This window comes from Lepidothrix coronata, unplaced genomic scaffold (assembly GCF_001604755.1).
Source record: "Lepidothrix coronata isolate B3197 unplaced genomic scaffold, Lepidothrix_coronata-1.0 Scaffold0, whole genome shotgun sequence".
NCBI classification, from domain to species: Eukaryota; Metazoa; Chordata; class Aves; order Passeriformes; family Pipridae; genus Lepidothrix; species Lepidothrix coronata.
The window spans coordinates 8,084,394-8,107,857 of record NW_016690180.1 but is presented as its reverse complement, the minus strand read 5'-3'; the positions used below and the strand labels follow the sequence as shown (position 1 = coordinate 8,107,857).

At 39.6% G+C, this 23,464-nt stretch overlaps 1 protein-coding gene across 6 annotated transcripts in view; it reads left to right on the top strand.

The window, feature by feature from the left end:
• GABRB1 (gamma-aminobutyric acid type A receptor beta1 subunit) overlaps positions 1 to 23,464 on the top strand; it is a 125,102-nt gene that overhangs the window by 95,228 nt on the left and 6,410 nt on the right. For 2 of the 6 annotated variants that reach the window (XM_017804209.1, XM_017804225.1), the window contains exons 6-8: positions 16,772 to 16,909; positions 17,017 to 17,169; positions 18,057 to 18,307. In XM_017804209.1, coding sequence (XP_017659698.1) covers positions 16,772 to 16,909; positions 17,017 to 17,169; positions 18,057 to 18,307 — 542 coding nt within the window. Of the gene's footprint in view, positions 1 to 16,771; positions 16,910 to 17,016; positions 17,170 to 18,056; positions 18,308 to 19,556; positions 20,361 to 20,480; positions 20,809 to 23,464 lie in introns of those variants that run through there. The other 4 variants (XR_001873033.1, XR_001873034.1, XR_001873029.1 and 1 more) reach the window with 4 other exon arrangements.

Genomic DNA, 23,464 nt, shown 5'->3' with positions numbered 1-23,464 from the left:
TGTGTACTCTGTACTTAGTATTACCCGCTAATCCACTTGAAGTTACAAGGAGGCAGAATGGAGAGGGTAATTAAAGAGGTGATAACCATGACACTACTCCTCTGCTCATGCCACATGTATTAGGCATGTGGTGTTTCCTTCCATGACAGAACTGGTTTATAAGAATCCCACCCTTAAGCTCTCCTTCCAGCTCCTGCATCACCCTTCAGCTATTAAACTTTCTATTTTGCCAGTATACAAATATTCACAGAGCCAGGATGAACACAAAACTGTTAACACTTTTTTGATAAAAAAAATATCCCTTTGGTAGAAAGGCTTATCCATCTCAATTTTGGGAGAGACAGAGACAGAAATTAAATAAACTGTTCCTTAAATAAAAGGGCCAGGGAAGGTGGTGCTGTAATCACTAGGCATTTCTGGAACAGCCTGTGTAATGGTAAGCAGCATTTCTCACCACTAGACAGATCCTGTGCAGTATGGGCACTGACAAACCATTTTCAAAGCACTGGAAAGTAGTTTTGTTCATTTTTATACTGTGTACAGTTATATGGCTTAACCCATGTGGCACCAGCTTCCAGAGCAGTACTGTTGTACTGTGAGAGCTGTAGGATTTCCTTCATTCCTAAAGGATGGCAGGCAAGTGACTTCTGAGAGAGTCGTTTTTCTGTCCCAGGGTGCTTCCCTACCTCTGAAACAAGCAAGCTGGAGACACATTTTCCTCTCCAAAATCTGGGTGCTCCCCAGTGCATCCACAACAACTCTGTAGCTCTGCAGCAGTGCTGAAGCAATGCTGAAGTACACACTACCTGGCCCTCTTTTGAGTTTCCGTGTGTTTTTGAGGGTGACTTACTCCTGCTGCAGAAGGAGCATGTTCCAGAGGAACCAGGAAGTCCCACAGATTAATTGCTCAAAGAATAGATGAACATCACACTATTTGCGAGCAGAAAGGCAGTGAGCCGTTTCAGCTCACAGGGATGCTGTGGAAATTAGCCAAAGACAATCCCTGAAAATCTAAAATGCTAAGAATTCTTCCTTAATAATACTTAACAGTGAGTAATTTCAGGCCTTGCAAATAGCAGCAAAAAAACTGTGTGACACAGGAGTGGAAAAGAGCACAAGGAATCAAACACTGCCCTATTATCAAACCTCCCCAGCAGTACAGCAAAGGCATGGATAATGCATGTCTATATTGAGCCAGCAGATTATTTTCATAAAAAAATTGCATTTCCAGCTTTCCAGAAACTGTCTTACAGGACTGTGGAAGCCATATATGCACAGCTGTCAAACAGAGAAATGTATACATTTAGGAGGAGAACATTTTGGGTGCACGTGTTTCTTCACACACATTTTTCACAGCTTTTCTCAAGCAGTTCACCTTATTCCAAATTCTGCAGTGGCAGGTGGGGAGACCATATCAGACGTTTTACACCTGTTCCAGTGCCTAATACCATGATGGCCACTGGAAACTTCAGTGTAAAAAATCAAGGGATTTTATAACTGGAACTGCTTCATCAGCAGAGCTGGGATCTGTAACAATCCATTTCTCACAGATTAGCATATATTGGGAAAGAGGAGACTTAATACTTGGCTGGAGGTTACACAGACTGCTTGGTACTCACATGAGCTCTGATGGATGTCAGCTTGGCAATTTAAGATGTTAAATCCCCCAGCTGTTAATTCTGCTGGACCAGGTAGCCTCTGGCAAGGGCTACAGTTGCTATGACAGTTCAGAACCAAGTGCCTTGGCACAAGTCCGCTGTCCCCGGCAGCAGCTACGACAGGCTCTGGACTGGCATGGGTGAAATGCAGACACAGATCTTAGCTGATAAAGCAGTAGACGGGAGGAGGATGCAAACAACCAGGAACAGTAGACTGAAACTGCTACAGCTGTATCACCCAGAGCTTGTCTGTCAGAGTTCTGACTGCACACAGCTGCCCCACTCTAGCATCTCTCATTACAATCACAAGTGCTGACCTCATCACACTACCTACAAGATAAGACAGATACTGTTATTACTCTAATACTGTTCATCCCTCTGAGGTTGCCAGTATCACGATCACAGCGTGACCTCGTGGACCAAGCTTGCACCTGGCTTTCACTTATCAGAAAATAATGGTGTGCCAACAGCATCACTGACAATAAATTAAATCCCCATTTAGGGTTTTACTTACAGCATCTCCCAGACTTCGGTGAAATATGTTTCACTGGCACAGGAGAGGGAGGGTCAGGCTGGTCTGCAATTTGGCAAAGTTATTTACTTATTGGCAAGCTATTATGTGTTTTACAACAGGTCTGGGCAGATTATCAGAACTGTCCTTTTGGTCTCAAAAATCTGTGTCTCTATGACAACTGGAAAGCTGCAGCATGATTCAGGGATCGACACGGCAACACTGAACCATGCTTTAGTCTTGTCAGCAGCACTTTTAGACACCACTTGCGTGAGCAAACTGAACAACCTCACAGAAACCTGAGAATACAGCTGAGGAAAAGAGGAAGATTTACTTAGCTGGATAAAGTATAAAAAATGGCAATTCTGCCTTGATTCAGCTGGTTTTTTGGCTGTCTGTTCTTCATACAGAAATAGATCTAACACTAAATATAGTGATATATTTATATATATAGTGATATTACAGTAAATCAATAAAATACTCCACTCAAACCTCTACATAGTTTGTTGTCAGAAAAAAACAACTGAGTTCATACCTGAACATTCATTATCACCTTTGTTGGCACAGAGCTGTCTGACAGAATGAGATTTGAACAGATTTATCACAGTTCCCTGCTTGAGACAAGATTGCATTGATCCAGGGTATGATTGCATTTAAACTACCAGTGATGTACGAACCTACACCTCAGACAAATAGGGATATTTTTTTAGAGATGGAAAACTGTCTTAAATCCAAGATTTCCTATTCAGCTCTTCCTTTGCCAGTCTGCAGGCACCAGATATCTAGTAATTTATTCATGCCTGGCAATAAAAATTCACTAATGAATATTACTGCTCTGGTACCTAAGGCTGTGAGATCTTTGAGCTGGATCCACTTATGTATTTTCCCTAAAGTATCCAAAACCACTAAAAGGCATCTGTTCTCATCCTGCTTCTCCTCACCAAGCATATCAAATTGCTTCCACAGAAGGCATAATTTCTCCCTTCTCAGTGGAGATTATTGGAGTATTTTGAAAGCTAGTTGCAAGGCTCCTTCCCAATTAAAAAAAAAAAAGAAAAAGGCTGGAAGAATGACCAACTCAATGCCTTTTTTTAAGAGCTTCCATTTCTGATGTTCCTAATGAGGGTAGCTCTCCCCCTCACAGTTGCTTAGGTTTTGCCACATCTGTAAATGGAGAGCTTCTCTCACTCACCCCCTGTCAGACTGCCCTTACTCCCCCACAAGACCTGTCAGCCATAAACCCATGTTCTGGCATGTGTTCCTTCCCATGGGCCCTGCAAACCCTGGGGAGGAAAAACTCTCATTTTCTCCACTTTGACTTGTCTCTGGTTATTACAGCATAGCACTGGGAATAAAAGTTCTCTTCTGCTTCTGACCAACTCCTTTAACTGTTCTAAAACACATACTCAGCCTTAAACTTCTTTCAAACTTGGTGGACTAAGACAAGAGAGAGAGGTATGAGTTCCAAAACTCAGATCACTCAAAGAGTGTGTCTTTCTGAGATGATTAACTATCAGAATGCAAAAGGCAGAAGGGTTCCAGCCTGTACATCTTGACTTAATCTGCCACCTCTAAGTGATAGGTTGTTCTTAGCACCTCATCCCACTCACAGTGTTCACAACACACCAGCGTGCAGGTGAGTCTCCATCCATGCCTGCTGTATTCCCATTGCTGCCTGTGCTATGACATGCATAAAATGCCTTATTTCACAAAGACTTTTCTCTGGATCAAATGCCAGATTCAAGTGACTAGCTCCCACAAAGCCCAGCAGAAGGACAGTTAACAGCAGAAAATAGAAAAGCACACTTTATTATAACATATTCATAAAATAAGCAAGACAGTACCATGGGAAACATCCCAGCAAGAGCAGGAATGGAGAGCAGCACAAAAGGCTGCAGAATTTATCCCATATACAGCCAATTGGGACAACAAAGTGACTACTCTCTGGGCAACACATTTTGCAATTTGAAACTCACTTTAATAATTTCTTAAGCAATTCAGATAATACACCCTAGATTACTCGATATACCCTGTGCAGAATACACACATGGAGTTTGTATCATTGCAAATACACTCTCAGAAGGATCAGCCATGGAGACTCTGCATGCACACAACAATCTGTTAGATCCACATTAACTTCTGACATGCCATCCTTCTGAGCTGCAGAGAACATGCTGGCAGAAAAACAGGAGAGGTTTTAAAATTACAGCATGAGCATCCACAGTAGGAGATTTAAGCATCACAGGAACAGAAAGACTAGCACAGTGCTGTGAAGCTGAGCAAGTTGTTTTTTAGATACTCCGAGAGGCAGATTCACAAATAGCTTGTTGATACTGAAACTGAGAAATTAGCCAAATAGGATTGCATGTTTGCCTTTTTTTCCCCATCAAAATTTAAAATGTATTTTTGGCTCAGTTTAAGCCATTCCCTACCACTCATTTCTTAAGTCAGTCACTAAGATAAAATAATTCATTCTTCACAGCACACTAGTGTTAAGCCACAGCAACTGCTCTGTTTCCACACTTTGGGAAGATTTTTTTTCCCCAGAGGATTATAAATCAGTTATGTTGCTTTCACAATGTATTTTTACACCACACACAAATTTACAAGTTACTCAGATGCTGATAGTACAGTCTATATGACTTTCTCTTTTCATTTTCAAAAAGATGGATAGGCTGTCTTTCTACGGATATATAGATTTTAATAGCAAATCTTTGACATTCAATTATTCCAGTACATGAACATATGAAATTAGTCAAGTCTGGTATATCTTCAGCAGTTTTCTATTGCACACAGAGGAATGCAGTTATTTTCACCAACTGCTCTTCTCATTTAGTGCCATCTCAGTAGCCTCAGAGGTACCAATAGAGGAAGCAGATTGTCCCCTGGTGACCACAGAGGACAGGAAAGCTGGAGCCAAGTCACTTCTCAGCATAGCCTCATCAAGTCTCAGTCTTCAGCCTCTGATAGTCCCCAGGCTAGGGGAACAGCAAAAGGAAAAACTGGGCTTGTTTAAAAAAAAATTAAGGATGCACTTAGGTGAGGGGCTGATTTCTCCAGAAGCAACTGTGCTCTTAAATGAGTCAGTATTTCTGCAGTCAGAGCTGAAGGAAAAATAATCTCTCCACCTGCTCATATCACAGTCTTGGAAGAGCTGGCACACTGTGCTTTGAGATAATGCAATTGTCCTAGAATGTTACAGCCATAAATATAGTTTATGTATTTCCTTGTCTTCTGCCAAGATGTGAATTGCTGTATAAAAGAAGGCTCTGGTACTCATGGATTCACTTCAATTTGTGAAAATGAAGCCTTGCCCCAAATGCACTGGAGTTTACAGATATTATAAATCTTGAGAAATTATCTGCTCAGTACCTATCCAGTCTCTGTCTTGATCTATACCTATGGTTCCTTGATGCTGCAGTAATACAAATAACGAAACACAGTGCCTCAAATCTCAATGTGGGAAGACGGCTTACCTGACCTGGGACAGCATTAATATAAGTAGTTTCATTAAGTGGGCAGTATACTCACATGCAAGTCCTCCAGCCCTCAGGAAACCACTCTGCAGAATGGAGAACAGAATTGAGCCTTTCAGATAAAATTCTTAATGCTTCTTCCATTTGCTTTCTCCTACCACTTCTAACAGCTTTATTTATTTATTCATCTTCCTCATAAACTTATAGCAACAAACACTAAGTGCAAGAGTAGGCTGTACAAGGACACCCAGGTTGTTAGAGCAAACCACAGTGTGTGGGAAACTTCAAGAAAACGTAGATTATTTCAGTTGTGTTTGAAGACTTCATTCATACTGATACAATTTTTCATTGAATTTATCTTTTCTGGTGATTGGCAGCCCTCAATTCATCAGAAATTCAATCTTCATGGAAACAGCAGCACCAAGTTTCCCAGTCTGCCAGCTCAGATCTCCCTGGCCATGCAGGAAACGTCTGTGCAGAAAGATACATGTTTGTCTCCCTCAGTCTTTCAAATACATGTTACCATTTGAGAGCAAGCCTTATTTGTAAAAGGGACAACTGTTTATCAGCATGTAGATGGAAACTGAATTAGACAATGACTCATTTCACCTGAGGCGCTGGACTCCAGGATCAGGGCTGCATAGCCATAGTGCTGATGTCCAGGGAAAATGGAAAGACTGCATGGTAACTCTAATTACAGATCTGAGCTATTGAAGTAGCACCTAAAGGTTGCTAGATTGCTATCCAGTCTTGCAATCTGATCCTGCTGGTGAGGTGCAATTTTGGCTAATAATCTCAGTGATTTAACTCAGAATATATGGCCAACCTCCTTCACTGTTATTCGTTTGTATTCTGTAAATGCCTGTGTAAGTACAAATACAAGCTGGGTAGAGAATGGATTAAAAGCAGCCCCGAGGAGAAGGACTTAGGGGCTTTGTTTGATGAGAAGCTCAACATGACTCAGCAATGCGCTCCCAGCACAGGAAGGCAACCACATCCTAGGCTGCATCAAAAGCAGTGTGACCAGCTGATCGAGGAAGATGATTCTCACCTTCTACTCCACTTTTGTGAGACCCACCCTGGAATACTGTGTCCAGCTCTGGGGCCTCCAACATAAGAAGGATGTGGACAGCTGGACCAAGTCCAGAGGAGACCACCAAGCTGATCAGAGGGAGAGAACACCTCTCCTACAAAGACAGACTAAGAGTTGGGGCTGCTCAGCCTGGAGAATAGGAGGCTCCAGGAAGACCTTAGAGGGACTTTCTACAATGGCATGTAGAAAGGAGAAGGACAGGACAAGGAGAAATGGCTTCAAACTGAAAGAGGGTATGTTTAGACTGGATATTAGGAAGAAATTCTTTACTGTGAAGGTGATGAGGCACTGGAATGGGTTGCCCAGAGAAGTTGTGGATGCCCCATCCCTGGAAGTGTTCAAGACCAGGTTGGATGGAGCTTTGAGAAACCTGGTCTAGTAAAAGGTGCCCCTGCCCTTGGGAGGGTTGGGCAGGGTTGACAGAGGAACTAAATGATCTTTAACCTCCCTTCCAACTCAAACCTTTCTATGATTGTGTGATTCTATGATTCTATGATCACTAAATTACCTATGGAGAGCTCTTCCTGGGAAAACAAACTTTATTTAAACTTTTACCATTTCTAATCCAAACCACACAGACCGTGACAGCTTTATTTGTATTCACATTTAGGGTCCAAGCAACAGAACCTGTAATTCAAATATTTCATACACTTACTGTGGCCAGGAATATGTATCAACAAGATCAGGCACACAGAAAACTATTCAGCATCTTTTGATTATAAGACTTTGGATCTTCTCCCTCCATGGAGCACTTGCCCCTCCATTACACCTTGTATTAGCCCACCAATGAGTGTGTGCTGCATGTCTGCCTCCTTCCACACAAAACTCCAGATACCAAGCAGACTTTGTACATCAACCACCTAAAAAGCCTCTTCCTTGAATTCAGCCTATGCTTTTAGCCACAAAAATACCCTACTCATTCTTCAGTGCTTAGGGAAAACTGACAACCATAGCAGTATCTCAGATACCTTGATGTCCAAGAAGGCATTCATCTTCTTGGTGCAGGACTGCATTCTGCTGCTGAACTCAGCCTGTTCATTGCCCAAGGGAACATGGTACTTTTCAGGCAAGAATTTCTCCCCAGCAAAATATATCAATTCAGTAATGAATAATTATTTTGGGAAAATATGCACAGAAAATGTGAAGTACATGTACAGTACACGTGCATTGCAAAATATACTTTCTAAAATGAGTCAATATTTCATTTTCAAAAGTTAATGTAGTTGGTATTTGTATTTGAAATTAATTTCGTTTAGAAAAGTACTTTTTTTTCCTCTCAATTATTGTTAATTTTGTCTGAATGAAAATTTTAATGTAGCTTAGGATAACTTTAAATCTTTCTACAATTGTTCATGATTTGAAAATTCAGCTACTTACATAGTCAGAGTAGTGAGTGAGCCTGTATTGTGGGTTAACTCCAGCTGGCAACTAAGTACCAAACAGCCACTCACTCACTCACCGCCTTCCCTTGGTGGGGAGAGGAATAAGAAAAGAAAGGGTAGACCATCATGAAAACTTCATTCTTGTTACTTATCTAAAAAGCCCAAGTACAGTGGCCTCATACTTGCCTCCATATTTATCTATTTGAGAAAATTACACACCTGAATTAAATAATAAAAATTTTAAAGAGTTTTCACCATCTCAGATGGGAACACAATATTGCATAGAAATATGAGGTGTACTCATATAAGACATACTGGCATAAGTAAGAAATACAAAATGTCCTGATTAATCTCCAGTCTGAGTCCTGAGATATGCAGAGACCCTACTGTCTTAAAGAAGAGCAGGTTTTGGCCTGACTCACTATGGCACCGACCAGATGGACCTGGATTTCAAATGCCTTTTTCACCAAGTACAACAGTTTTATCTAAAATTGAGTGAGTCTGCCTGGCAACAAAATGAGAGCACTTAGAATTAGATCTTAATTAGTCAAATGAAATAAGTGCTCAAGGGCAAGATGTGTTTACAATACAAGCAGACAAAACTGTGTACCATGCAATATTGACTGAACTAAATTAATTGAATGCTAAGCAGCTGGACCTCTGCTGCTAATGTTTACATAATGTGCTTATAAATAGTGTTGTTCCCTGTTTAACTTTGTAAAGCAACTGAAGTCAGAAAAAAAATTTCATGGTTAGAGCTCAGACAGGGATAGCCAGCTATTGTACAGCAGCTCTGATTAGAGGGAAAGAGGAAGAAACTGTGGGGTGAAAAGAGTAATTTCTACTGGACTTATAAACTGTACATAAAATGTGCTCCTGACAGTACTGCAAGTAAATTACCTCTGTCAGGTTCATGTGAAGGTATGGAAGTCCTTTGAGCTAGAAAACAAGGTAAAGGACTGCAACACTGAGCTTCCAGGATAGGTCAGGTCTCTCCCAACATGTTGATGATGTCTCTCATCCTGATTCTGGCACTCCTGGCCTGTGCTGCTGGGACTGGAGTAGAAACAATTTGTTGTCTGCGTTTTGCTGCTCCCAAAAATGGGGCTTTTTCCCCCCCATCATCAAACCACGGGGGAATGAAGAGTAGAAGATAAAAAGAAAGAGGAGGTAAAAAGCAAGAAAACCTCTCTTGGAGAAGTCAGGAGCTTTGGTTCAACTTTCTGCAGATTGAGATACAGTTGGTATGTAGTATAAGTGTCCATTCAAAAAGAGAAGAAGAAAGGGAGAAGCAGAAAGCTCAAAATAGATTCAGGAAAAAGACATCTCAGAATGAAAGGAAGAGAAGATGACTTGGACTTCTGACACTTGCTTCTCGAGAAAAACAAACCCTCTCTTGCCAGTTCCAAGCTCTCAAGGACAATCTGGTACCAACAGCAAATGAACAGGATGTAAGGCAAGGAGAATATTGGGGTTACCTCCTCATACATTGCTGCTGCCCTAATCACTATTGACTAGCCCTTAGACAGGAACATGACAGTGTGACTTCAGAACTTTGGTGGTTTCAACCCCACAAGAGAAGAGGATCCAGGCAAAGAAGTGAGACACGTGGAAGCAATTAAACAAAGAGATCCTCAGGATATGTAGTTACCAAAGTAACTGACATGCCATTTTAAAACTTCATGCTTCAGAGCCACTCTACACGAGTATCTAGTCTAGTCAGGAACACATACTGCACATCTGCTTTGCTAAAATTTTTTAAAAGCAATATATCATTGTTGAAAATTTTTAGACATCAGGTCATCAAAATGTCTCAAGTCCAAAATTAAATCACCGGCACTGCTCACTAAACATTTGCATATAAGAGACTTCTGAGTTTTCAGTGACATTTTAGTCACTTTAGCCCAGTTACTAAGGGCAGGTTGCTTTTTACTGCACAAAATGTGTGAGCATGAACAAGACTTCCTAATCACACTTTGATTTACAGGAATTATACAGAGATGTGTAGAGTCAGATGCCCTCAACATCAGCCTAAAAGTCACTCCACTGATGAAAGAAAAGTATTGTAAATATGAAAGTAATGCGATGGACAAATCAGAGGAACATGCAGAGGAACATGTGAGGCCCTTAACTGCTTTACTATCTCAGATCAAATGTCTATCTCACCTATCATCTTGTCTCTGAGAGTGGCCAGCAGTACATATCAACGAAGCTGGAACAGAACATAGGATATACATCCCGATATTTCCCCAGTAAACACCTCCAGTAAGTGCTCTGCACGTTGCTATATTAAGTCAGAAATAGTATCACTGTGTTTAATAACCTGGATAGATTTTTATTCTGTGACTGTTTGATAGCTTCTGAACAAGTTTAAACTTCTGACACTCATGTCAATGAGTGAACACAGTGAGTTCTGCAGTTTATCTGTGTGCTATATTTCCCTTTATTTCTGTCAAACTAACCACTAGACATATGATTTGTTGCTTTCTTGGTTTGGAAGTCTGATGGATTGTAAATAATCATGTGCTCTTCAAGCTCACATGCTAACTTAGGATCATACAGACTTTTATCATAACATTCCCTCAGCCACCTTGCCTCCAGGCTAAAGAATAATGACTCAGACAGTCCTTTCTTCCATGGAAGCAAGTCTGTTCTTCATCATTTCCATGGCCCTTCTTTCTAGCCAACTTAGTGCTGCGATTTTGGGGAAAGAAACAAAACTGCATATAGTAATGAAGAAATAGCACAAAATGAATTGGAACTTATATGGAAATGCAAACAAAGAATTTTACATTTGTTTTCCTTTCATAATAATTCCTTGATTTGTTTTTTTTTACTGATAATTAAATGCTTACTAGTAAATGACACAAAATAAAAATAGCAGCGTGCCTTACAGGAGGTACTCTTGCACAAGAAAGACATACTAGGTAAAACATAGTAATGTACATTATATTTATTTTAGGCTCAGTAGGTCCTTTGACATCACTGGCATAATCCAGTAGAAGGAGCCAAATTAACTGGTAAGGCATTTTCAGTACAAATTTGACTACTTATCCAGAGTACTTCAGTGTTTCCCTCTATTGAGTCTCTACTGAGACTACAGTGATTCAGAGAATCCTGTAGTCCTGCTGTGTTAGCCATTATGGAGATACTAAGCAAAACCAAACAGTTTCTCTCCCAAAGGACTTTGAAGCTTTTATCAAATCTCATTGGCAAATGAGATTTAAAAAGTTAAGGGGTAAAAAATTATAACAAGTAACAATAAACCAATATTAAAAGTACTTGCCAATTAAGGCATGCTTCACTCTCTGAACTAGATTATGATGTTGTGAGAGTAACTTTGTGCTGTAATAATATTTATTTTGTGTTTCTAATGGATAGGAAGTGATGTCTCCAACTGGGATGGAACAGATTGCTCCATACATAAAATTTATTTTTATTTGAGAAACCTTCTTAAATAACTGACAATGTGGAGCACATGTCGGACATACCTGTCTCGTATTGGCCTTTTTAGCCACCTGTGTGCTTGTGACAAACGTGGGTAGAGACCTTTCCCAAATCTTCGTTCGCGAAGCCCAGCCATGAAATTGGAGTACTCCAGCAGTCTAGCCAAGTTTTCATTTGGGTCAGTGTCACTAAGGCTAAATTCTGACTTATATCTCCAGCTAAAATCTGCCATCTGCCTATAGAAAATATTTCTCAGTGAAAAAAAAGGTAACTGAAAGATGCAAATACACTCTCAAACACAGGTGGCAGGGAGTCTTTTCAAGCAATTCTTTCACCTTAATATTAACCAGTTAAAGTTACAAACCACATCTTCAGATCTGTGATGCCCCATTCACATGTTAGGTTTAAGCTGAAATAGTACAATACATTTACCACTGTATGGACCACCTCAGTGGTGTGTGGGAGAAATGCATTATCTTCCTGTTTGAATACAGTCATAGGAATAATAACAAGAAAAATATAAGACTACATTTAGCAACAAAGACTAAGTTGTTACAAAAGGCCTGGTCCAGGAGGGATGGAAGAGGGTTGGGTTCCAGCCTCACATCCTTACACAGGGCCAAAAGATTTGGGTCACACACAATTGATGCAGACTTTTGAAAAACCCTATTTAGACACAGATCCTAAGACGAAACTGTGCTTCTGGGTGTTTCAGAGCTACCTACCCTGGAGAATAAGAAGGAAAAAGGGACATCTCTGTTGAATTGGTAAAGACACTGGAACCATGACTTTAATTTGCTAAAGTAACACTGATCCTTACTTATCCCAGAGGTATTTAAGATGGTAGGTGCTGCAGTGGAAAATAAAACAGCTTATTGACATCCAATACACTGTTAACCTCAGCTATATCACAATGTCAGCAACATTTCCAAAGTATTTTTTATGTGAACAGCAAGATTTATACATAATCTATTTCTTGCTGTGTGTGTATCTAGACACTTTTTAGATCTGTGGTACTTCTGACCAAGTGTTCTCACTTGAAGTCTTAGCTAGCTGCTGCTCTAGAAGTTAAAAAAAAAAAAAAGTGTTGGCACATCAAGGGCTGTATTTTCATTTCTGGACAATATTTTCTAGTAAGCAGAAGTTTCATATCTTGAGCTGGGCAATGAAATATTTTTTAATGGTTTTAAACATGGAAAAGAATCTCTCACACAAAGGTTTAAATAGATCAAATATTTTTCATGGGAAATTTATTAATTAAAATAAATAAATTTAGTGATCATTTATTATTTAGGTCAACAAAGTTAGATGCAAAATTCCTGGGAAAACTGTTTGATGAAGTGAGCTAGACTGTCGGGGATGTCGGCCCAGAAATCAGGCCATGTTTGCTCTAGAAATACGGAGCCGATGTGCTCAAATCGCGGCTCACCCCCCGCGCCGGGCCGGCGGATCCCGCAGGAGCCGCGCAGCGACACCGCCCGGCCGCGGAGCGCGGGCGCCCCCGCGAGCCCGCCGGGAGCGGTACCCGGCCGGCGCGATGCTCTGCGGGGGAAATAATACTGGACTTCTGTAGCTAGAGTTGCAACTGCTCTTTGACAGTTGTTGCGAACGTAACTGAAATATTTCGGTTCTCGATATCTGACTCTTGTGAAATTTGTGTTCGCACATCCTTGTCCACTTGAGAGTGCTGTGCTCTCTGTCACAAAAGCAGAGGCATCTCTTTAAATTGGTGACATGGATACATGCACAGAGGGAAAAGGATTACATGGCAAAAGAGCTGCAGAGGGAATACGTGGGCAGTACAGATAAGTTCAGTGAACAACTCAGCATTTACACTGGCCACTGCACAAGCAAAACACACTTTTCCTACCACTGAAATAGCTTTTCTTCCATTGTAAATGCCAAGGCATTTGCTGCCCAAAATGAGGGTTTGTCATTACCTGCTAGCCAGTAGTCAGTGCTGCTCCACACTTGAAGGTTTCTTAATTTAAGTCACTACAGCTCCTCTCTTAAAGGCACTGTCCACTTCAAAAGGAAGGAGTGATCTGTCCTCTGCTAACTCTGTTCAGAGCTGAGATCAATTCCTGTCTTTAAACTGCAGCCAACTGTCTTCCTCTCAAGTTTGCTAGTTTGGAAAGAAAATAGCATGTCAACACCTATAGAACATGAGGGCCTCCAAGCCCTGCACCTGTGAGTCACCATCAGCCAGGAATGCAATGCCTCTCATACACCTGCACAATGTGCAAAACACATAATGAAGGGCATCACACAGCAACAACCCTATCACGTCAGGGAATGGACTGCCCAGGGAGAGTTTACACCTTCTTAGTGTCTAGCAGAGTTATTACAATGACTGCCAAGGAAATAATGAATGTACTGAGGTTTGTTCTACATAAAAGCACAGGAAGATGTCCCTGTTCAATTAGTCTTCTAAAAAGAGAGCTAACAAATGTGAATGCTCCTGATTGAAAAACATCACTGTCCCTTTCTCATACTTTCCTTCAGCTTCAAATGAGTAAATTCAAGGAAGAAATCAGTATATTTAGAAACAGCAGATGCTTATATTAGATCCATTGTTTGATGTATTTAGAAGTCTCTTTGAAGTTTGTAAAGGTTAAAAACATGGCCTGCCATGGCCAAGCAGTGATGGCTTGTCACCAGCTGGTATCTTCCAGGCAACGTTCTTGCTTTTGCTCAACTGACTTTATAACCTACTAGTTTTACTTTTTATTTAGTAGCCAAAGTCATAGAAACCTTCCAAAGATTAGTGAAAAGCACACTTGTCTACATTACAGAGCCCATATAATTTCATTTTGTTAAGATCCAGCATCAGCACACAATGTACCAATAACATTGTGCAATCCTTTTGTAGGAGGTTGTGCTTGTTTTCTTTTTGAAATCTGATCTGTGGTATTCCAGGTGTTTATTTGGCACCACTGTGGGTTTTAAAAACTATATCTACAATAATTCACCTTTGAGGAAGGGAATTTTAGCTGCAATGAGGTGCCCAAACTATTCCCTCTTTCATCAAAAAGTCAGAGGAACTGCAGAGGATGGCAGAGGCTGCCTGTAGAGGCTGCATATAAAGTCAGGAGCTGCTGAGGATTGGAGACAGCTCCCTTCTCTGCCCTGGGTCCCAGCACTAAGTGGCACAATGGGGGCAGATTTGAAGGGTAGGGTGTGAAATGGTCCTTAGGTGATGATGGCACAGAACAGAAGAATCAGAGTCATCATTTTCTTCCAAACCCTGAGGTAGAATTCAGGATTCTCACATTTAAATCTTCACCTGTGACTTTACAGCAAGTACCTGTGCAACATCTAAGTAGTGATGTCAATTTTGTTCTTTATTCTGTGCCCTAAAGACAAAGGATGAGTATTACCTCATGTAGAGGATATCTGTGTAGTACCAAGCCCACGCATACCTTTTCAGTATGAGATGACAGTTCCAACTTCCTCTATTTGGCACCATCTTTTCTGAAAAGGGAAATCATTCAAGAGAATTTTTTTTATAATACAGACTTGCAAGAAAATGAAGTTAACAATTCCTTGCCAATCTTGGTCTTGGCCTTTTAAACAGTTTTAGCAGTCTTCATTCCCTCTTTCAATTATTCTGTATTACACCCTACATTTGGCTCATGTTGGTTCTGTGGTTTGTGTACAAAGCCTTTAAAGCGGCTACTGAAGTCCCACTAGTAAGGAGCTACTTTGACCTTTTGCAGTGAAAAGGAATGGAAACCAGCCATACAGAGCTCTGTGTCACAGCCTTGAAATGGTTCATTTAAAAAAAAATTAGCATAAGTAATGAAAAGCACCATTTTAAGCTAACAGCAGTGATCCATATTACATAGATTAGTATGGTTTTTGGAGCAATTCCTATAGCTAGAAAACCATGGTTCTGAACAGTTCACAAATAAAATATGTGAACATTTAACCTTGTTCAGCCCATCACTGTGTGTTTGCATCAAAAGATAGCTGTTCAATAACTGCAGGCTTTCCAAGCAGTCTCTGGAGCCTGCCAGCAAGTTCTGAGAGCTTCTCTGATTGTCACCAGGGAAACCATGAACCTGTTCTGTATGTGGCCAGCCTTCCAGAGATGAGGTTATTACCAAGCACCATCATAGGGAAAGACATCTCAAGACTAATTTCCCTAGCTAGATATTGTATTACTGGTGTATATGAAAGGATAAGTTCCTACTTTTGTAGAGGCTTCTGATGCTATGGTTAGTTCAGCTGGCAAAACTACTGTCAAGTTTTCTAAAGCTTTGAGTTCAAACACGTTTTTATTTGATCTCTGTTATATGATTTAAACCTGATTAAATCTAACACCTGAAGGAAAAGTTTAAAAATAGATGAGAAGTTGTTCTCTCCTTTGGTAGATACAGGGAGAAATTAGAAAAATGCAATAAAGTGGAACCTGTTTAAATATTAGTTTGAAAATGTTGTCAATTTGAAATTTTTTTGAAATTCAGTCACTTTTTAGTTCAATCAAACTATTTCTGAAAATGATAACAATAATGTTAACATTCCCAGTGGTAGAATGCCAAATTAATTTTTAATTAAATTAGAAATAATCAACATCACTGCTAAAAGGAAACAGAAGAAAGGTGCTAGTTTTGAAGTAAAAAAGCAATAGTTTTGTGATAACAGAAGATCAAAGTTGGCATGGTCTAATTAAAATATAAAATGCTTCATGAATATCAAAGGGTTACCTTCAGCTCTGACAGACACTGTCGGGTAATATTACAGACACCTTAATTCTTCTAGAATCATCTTTGCCTCCACTGGCTCCCAACTCTGTATTTTGTCACAGCCTGCATAGGAAATCAAATGAAAAGCTGGGAACTGAAGCTGGTTTTACTGTCAGAGCTCCTCCAAAAAGAGTTTAAAAGTTTTGTTGATGTTGTATCAGTCTATTAGCAAACTGAGCAACTCAAGCCTGAATGGAAAACTGTTGCATTTTTGCTAGCTAAAAAATTATCTTTAATCTTAAATTCTGTCCTGGTTTTCTGTCTTCTCCCTTTTTACACCTAGATGCTTCCCCAGGGGATGGAGGAGGCTACATGGCTTCTGTATAACAGGAATGTCACACAACGGAAGGCTGAATTTGTGGTTAACGACAGTTCCTTCCACTTGAACCTCAACTATTTAAGCAAAATAGTAAAACAAAAAGAAAAGTCAATAACCAAGTTTTGCCTCTGTTTCAGATGGATACACTACTGATGATATTGAATTTTACTGGAATGGAGGAGAGTCAGCAGTAACAGGAGTTAATAACATTGAGCTCCCACAATTTTCTATTGTTGATTACAAGATGGTATCAAAGAGAGTGGAATTTACAACAGGTAAGCACTGGCTAGTTAAAAAAACCCTCTCCTCTCTTCCGCAACCCAGAAATATCAGTGTCTAACTTTTGTTAGGCATTACTTATTATATGATTTCTTTCTTTCAGGAGCATATCCTCGATTATCACTTAGCTTCCGGCTTAAAAGAAATATTGGATACTTCATTTTGCAAACTTATATGCCTTCCACGCTAATCACAATTCTTTCATGGGTATCTTTTTGGATCAATTATGATGCCTCTGCAGCCAGAGTTGCTCTAGGTAACTTCTTCTCAAAATAACTGAACTGCATAAATACTTGTTGCCTTTGAATACAGTGGCACCAATTCCATATTGCTGATTGCAGCATCATTAATTATCATCTTACATATACAGCGTAGGACCTTCATTGTCAGGAAGGCAGGCAGGTGCCACCTTGCCTATATCTGAAGCTCTTGCTCTGCAGTTAGGTTGGGATCCTGACTGATTTCCATTTGTCATAATGGTCTCTGGATCAGAACAAAAGTGTCTTGCTTCCAAACTGAAGCGCAAAAGTCTAATTCAGGTATTTAAGGATATCTACACTGTGCTGCATGAACAATCCTTGTAGATGTTAAAAAGTGTCCTCTCAGGCCAGATGCATGATTGAAATGTATACAGAAGATCCTACTGACATCAGTGCAAATATACTAGCTTCCTTTTCTCCTTTCAATGCTCTGTTTTCAGTCAAAAGCTAGATACTTATTCCAGATCTCCAGATCAATGCAAGTCACCCTCTGGGATCAAGCAGGGCTACTGATGTAAATAAAGTGAGAAGCATTTCCTCACATAGAAAAAACATCAATCGACTCTTTGCTATCCAGGTCAGTTAACACCATGTTCCCTAGCCAAGCTGTTGTAAAAATTAAGGCAAGTTGTATCAAGACAGCCTGGGCTTTTGAAAGTTATTTCATTCACCCTCCATTGCATGGAAGGCCAAGGAAGGTGCTATCAGCGGACCTGCAAGGATATCTTCCTTTCCAGTCCTGCAAAATGCATTCCCTTGGCTGTTAAGAATCTGATCACATAATTAAGCCATCTATATGGGAATATAATGCTGCCATTATGCCTTTCACACTCAAATCTCCTTCCTTGTCTTGTTAGTCAATGTCTTTTTCTTCTTTTTTCAGGAATCACAACTGTGCTGACCATGACCACCATCAGCACCCACCTCAGGGAGACCTTGCCAAAGATTCCCTATGTCAAGGCAATAGATATTTACTTGATGGGATGCTTTGTGTTTGTGTTTCTGGCCTTGCTGGAATATGCCTTTGTAAATTACATATTCTTTGGGAAAGGACCTCAACATCAAAAAAAGACAGCAGGCAGGGCAGGACGTGCTCCAGGCGAGAAGAGCAGACTGGAAACAAATAGAGTCCAGGTAAAACATTCAAGCTAACTTCTCAATCATTATTTCTATTGTGATAATGTTGATGTATATGATGATAGAGATAAATGCAGATGAAACATGTGCAAAAGCATTTAAGATTGCCTAAAGAAAAATTGTATTTTAAGAGAATACAGCAATGTATGGTCTGTTCCATCTTCAATTGAAAACATAGTAAGAAACCACATAAAATGCAAATGAGTATTCAGGATACACATTTCTTTGCAGCAGAGAAGGAATACAAGGGTACAAGGGTACAAGGAAGTTAAATATTTACTACTTCAGCTGTGTATTTCTTTGATATAGAAGGTGGTATAGAAGAAATGTTTATAATAAAGTTCCTCTTTACACAAAGAAACTTCATCAAAAACAAAAAGCAAAGACAGACTCTGTTGCTTCAGTGAGCCCTGAATGAAGCCCACATGACAGAGCTTCCAGGAACACAAGGATGCCGCTGCTAGGTTATAACAGCTTTCACATGTCAGGATTTTTCTTTCAGCTAAATTCAAGCAGACCTCAACTACCCTCTCTTAAAAAAAATAAGCCAGAAAAGCTCTAGGAAGTAATACTATGGAGTTTGGGTTTTTTTTACAGGGACAAGTTTAATTTTGCAATACATCACTGAGCACTTGCGAACTGCTATAAACCTATTTCAACTTTTCCCAGTTTTTCAGAAATAAACCCTTCAAAGCCTCAGGTGTATTTGGCCCAGTCTGACTCAGAGGAAAATACATATTCTAATGAGCCAAAAATCTTCCTCCTTTCTCTGCTTTTCTTACAATATATTACATCCAAGTATTAACGAGATCTTACCCAGGCTGTCCTATAAATTTCTGTACTATTGTGGCCTGAGGCGATAACATTTGGTCAAAACTTTATTCGAGCCCTCTGTTCAGCTGGAAGAATGAGACCGACACATAAAACTCTAACAGGTAAGACCGTATCTTGATGGATGGTTGCAATTTCACATACATATCAGGAAGTGTGTTTCAGAAACTCTGTGATATCTTATTAGTTCTAAATTTGTGTGTCTGGTGTCCCAGCAGCCACACCACTACAGCTAAGCATCATTAACAAAGCTGTCATGTTCTCAGCCTCAGTGAACTCATGAGCCCATTAAAAGTCCTTACTCGCATTTGCCTCCTGTCCCCTTGTGTAGGAGATGCTTTATTACAATGGGGGCACAATGTCAGTTCAGGCAATCATCAGTCTCCAAGGTCCCACAAAGTACTGTCTTCCACAGAGCAGAGGAGATAAGCCACCCTGTTATGGATTGTTGCACGCAGACACTGTCTATGCATTTCTATGGCAAATAAGGAAGGGAAAAAAACCAACAAAACTCACAAACAGACCAGCCACCTCAACAGCTCCTGAGATAACCCAGCCTAGGTGAGAAGCAGCACAGCAAGGATTCAGGATGAAGAGGGAATCAATGCTTCTTCAGAGGTCAGCCTTGTCCCCATGGGCCCCAGTGCACTGAACTGAGTAAAGGATGAGAAAGTGTAAAGGATAAGAGTGCCGGTAAGTTCTTTTTCCTACATATTTGGAGAGTTTGTTTAACTAACAAAAGGCCCTCATAACTAAAAGCTTTTGTCTAAATGTTACATGGCAAAGATTTAACTGAGGCTGGTACTCTGAATGGAATGGAATCAAAAGTTTTCAGAGCACCACATGCATACACCAGCATTTTTCTGACAGAAAAAGAAGGCATACACGCTTTGTACCAGGATTTGTAAGTGCTTACACTTGAGACAGTAATTCCATTTTGAGGCTGAGAGTGCTTTAAGTGAACAGACTGCTTTCTGCCTGTACAGTGCAGGTTTGTGAACATTCATTTTACTCAGCATGGAAATGCTGATGTCCGACAGTTGTATTTCTGTCCTTGGCAGGAACAATGTACATTGTGGGACTGAAGAAGTGGGACACAGTAAGGTTATGTGAAAACAGCTTTGAGCTCCTCTCCACTGTGTTTTGAGATTTTTCACTGGTGTTATGATGTCTGTACCAGAGCAGGGGAAAGTTTTTTTTGGAGCATAAAAGTACAGTTGTAAGTATATATAGCTACAGGATAATTTTTTCCCTTCTGCTCATGACCCACATCACTTATCCATACAGGGACCTCTAACCAATAGATGATATGTAACAGTGCTTCATCTCTTTGTGCCAGGTGAAGATATTAATCATTTCCATCTGACATGCAACTCCCATGAGTAAAAGAGTTCAAATTCCTTCACCAGATAACAAAAGCATTAGATGTGTGAGCAACACTCAACAAACTGACCTTGATATTAACAGTATAGAGAAGACCAGATGAACAATGAAACTGAACTGCTGTTTCCTATGTGGCTGTTCCTTTCTCTACAGACTGAAGAAGGTGGAAATAGTGTCTTTCCAGTTTCACAATTTATGCCATTTTAATTTCTATATACAAAAAATATTAATTTGTAGTAAACAATATTTCTGTTTCTCTGAATAAAGCATAAAGACTGTTTATATGTCCTTGCTCATTTGTTGAAGCTAGATGTCATTGAGGAGACCACCGTAATTATGGATAAATAGGACAAAAGCACCCTGCAAGAAAATATTTAGATAGTCCATGCATGCAACTGCTTCTGTTTCCCCAGACAATGATAGTGTGAATGTTACAGAGAAGATTTCTCTTAAATATGAGAAAAACGTAGAATGCAATCATATTGTGAGTGGAAAAGGGGCTGAGCCATCATAAGGTTCATAAATGACAACACAAGGCAAGTGATAGATGGTTCCTCACTCCCCAAGTCCGCACAGCATCACACCTTCCTTTCAAACCTTCTGTGAACCACAAAGCACCCAGAATAGAAAGCCAAAGGCCAGCCACAGGTTCTGAGGAAATCATGATTCTCCAACAGAGTGGCTACTGGAAGGAGAAAAAAAAGGGGAATACATAACCACATAAGTAGCTCAAAGATCAAGTAAATCCCCACCTGAATAAGTATAGCCCTGCTGAGCATAACCTGTTTCTTTGCAGATCAGATTGTGATAACACTACTGCATTTGTTCCAACAAGACAGCTTGTATGAGTAACATGGCCCTGAATCTTTCATCTTAAGAGGAAGATGGGTTTGTATTGAGATAAAACAGAAGTTCTTACCTTTTATCTCCCAACAGTTAAGATAAAGAAAATAGGTAGGTAAAAACTCATTCCAGACAGCTTTTAACATTTGAGACTCATTCTTTTTCAAGGAATACCAACATGCTATTCTTCCCCTAGAGCTGACTGACTATTTGTTATGTGGTCAACACAGGACTGTTGTTTTGGGTGATTTTCTTTTTATTACTTTACTGTTTTACACTTAAAATATAATTTGATGGCCCTCAGCAGAAAACTCATTTTCTAAGTAAACATACAAGCAAAATTATTACTTTTTTTAATGATGTTTCCTCAGCACACATCATACACTTTAAAAAATTCATATATATGTACCTGTGCTGATTTAGGTTTTAGGTAGTTCCACTGCAAAGGGAAAATTAAAAATTTATATACTCAATTTAGATACACTCTCAATACAGATATGAATGTTCTTACAGGAAGCATCACCATATACCTGAAGAATACATAAACTTCGATAATTATACCAGATGACTAACACAGCATCAGCTTTAGATCCTTTGACATGTTCCTCACATATTCTTCATTATATGTTCAAAAGACCAAAAAAAATCAGTTCTTCGGCTTTCTACAACTTTAGGCAAGATTTATGCATTGTACAAACCAAAGTGTTCATGCAAACACACATTTAGGCTCAGAACATCTGTTAAGCAAGAAATCTTGTTTTCATCTGAGCCATGGTCAGTTTATGTAACAAAATCTAAGGCATTGTAGTTAAAGAGCAACACGGTGGTATTTGAAAGAATAAATATCATATCTGAGCAAGGAAAAAGTACTCTAGGCTTGATATGGCTCTTCCTTCCTCCATAAGCAGGGGACTGAGATACTCTACTCCTAAGCAAGCAGCCAGACAGCTACTGGGTCAGAAAACTCAGTGGACAGAGCCTTGTCTCTTCCATGCCAATTTTTTGTCATGCCATCTGATGCAAATATGTCAAAGACTGTACAACTGCAGTACCTACCTGCTCTCTGGTTCTGATGCACAGGCTTCCTCCAGCACAGGGCCAAGAGAAAGGCCTCGGTAACCTTGTATTAAGTAAGGGAGAAAAGATTTTAAGACAGAAAATTTACAGCATTTACTGTGCATATATTTGTTGTTAATTCATTCCAAAAATAAAAATAGACAAAACTAATAACAAGACTCTTTTGGGGATCCCTTAACAAGTTGTACATTTTCCAGATTCCTGCAGGAATTTGTAGAATTACTAAGCTTCAGTAACAAAATCTCAGCTGTACAAGTTTAAGAATATTTTGAAGTGAACTTCAAGATATACTGAAAGGGTTTTTAATTATGTGGGAAACTAATTGTTTCCCACAAGCTTCACATTACACAGAGAATTTGACCAGGTACATAAGAAGAGACTTTATACTTCCCTGAGCTAATTTAGTCAAGATTAGTGTAAGGTCTTTTGTTGTGAATTGCTAAGACTTCAATTCAAAGACCGAATTGTTTCATGATATATACAAATCACCTCACCTAAAATGGTTTAAATGAAACTTATTCTAAAAATAACAGGTTCATTCAGAACACTTAGAGTAGGAATTCATATGCTGCTTGCCTCATAATAAACTGTCAGGGCACATTAGTTCAAGAAGAACCCTGTGAATCACTTCAGATTGTAGGCTGTTAAGAGATGTCTTGTCAAAAGAAAAGTCATAATAACTGCTTAATGATGCTTGCATTACTGTTACTACTATTATAAGACTAAAGTCAATTAGCTTACACATTAGCTTATGTAATCAAAGACAGTTCAAAGAGCTATTTCATAAAACTGGGACGAAAAGGTTGACTATCAAAACTTCTGAGTATTAAAAAAAAATATCGCTACACAGAGACAACTCTGAGATCATTATTTTTTCCACTGAAAAAAAAATGTCAGATCTTTGGAGTAATGAATAGTCCCATGGTTATGGCAGTCCTCTGGAAAGCAGGAAACCCTAGTTTAAATCTCCCTTCTGCTTAAATTTGAAGGCTTGACCTAAAAAGTATAAACTGGGTAGTC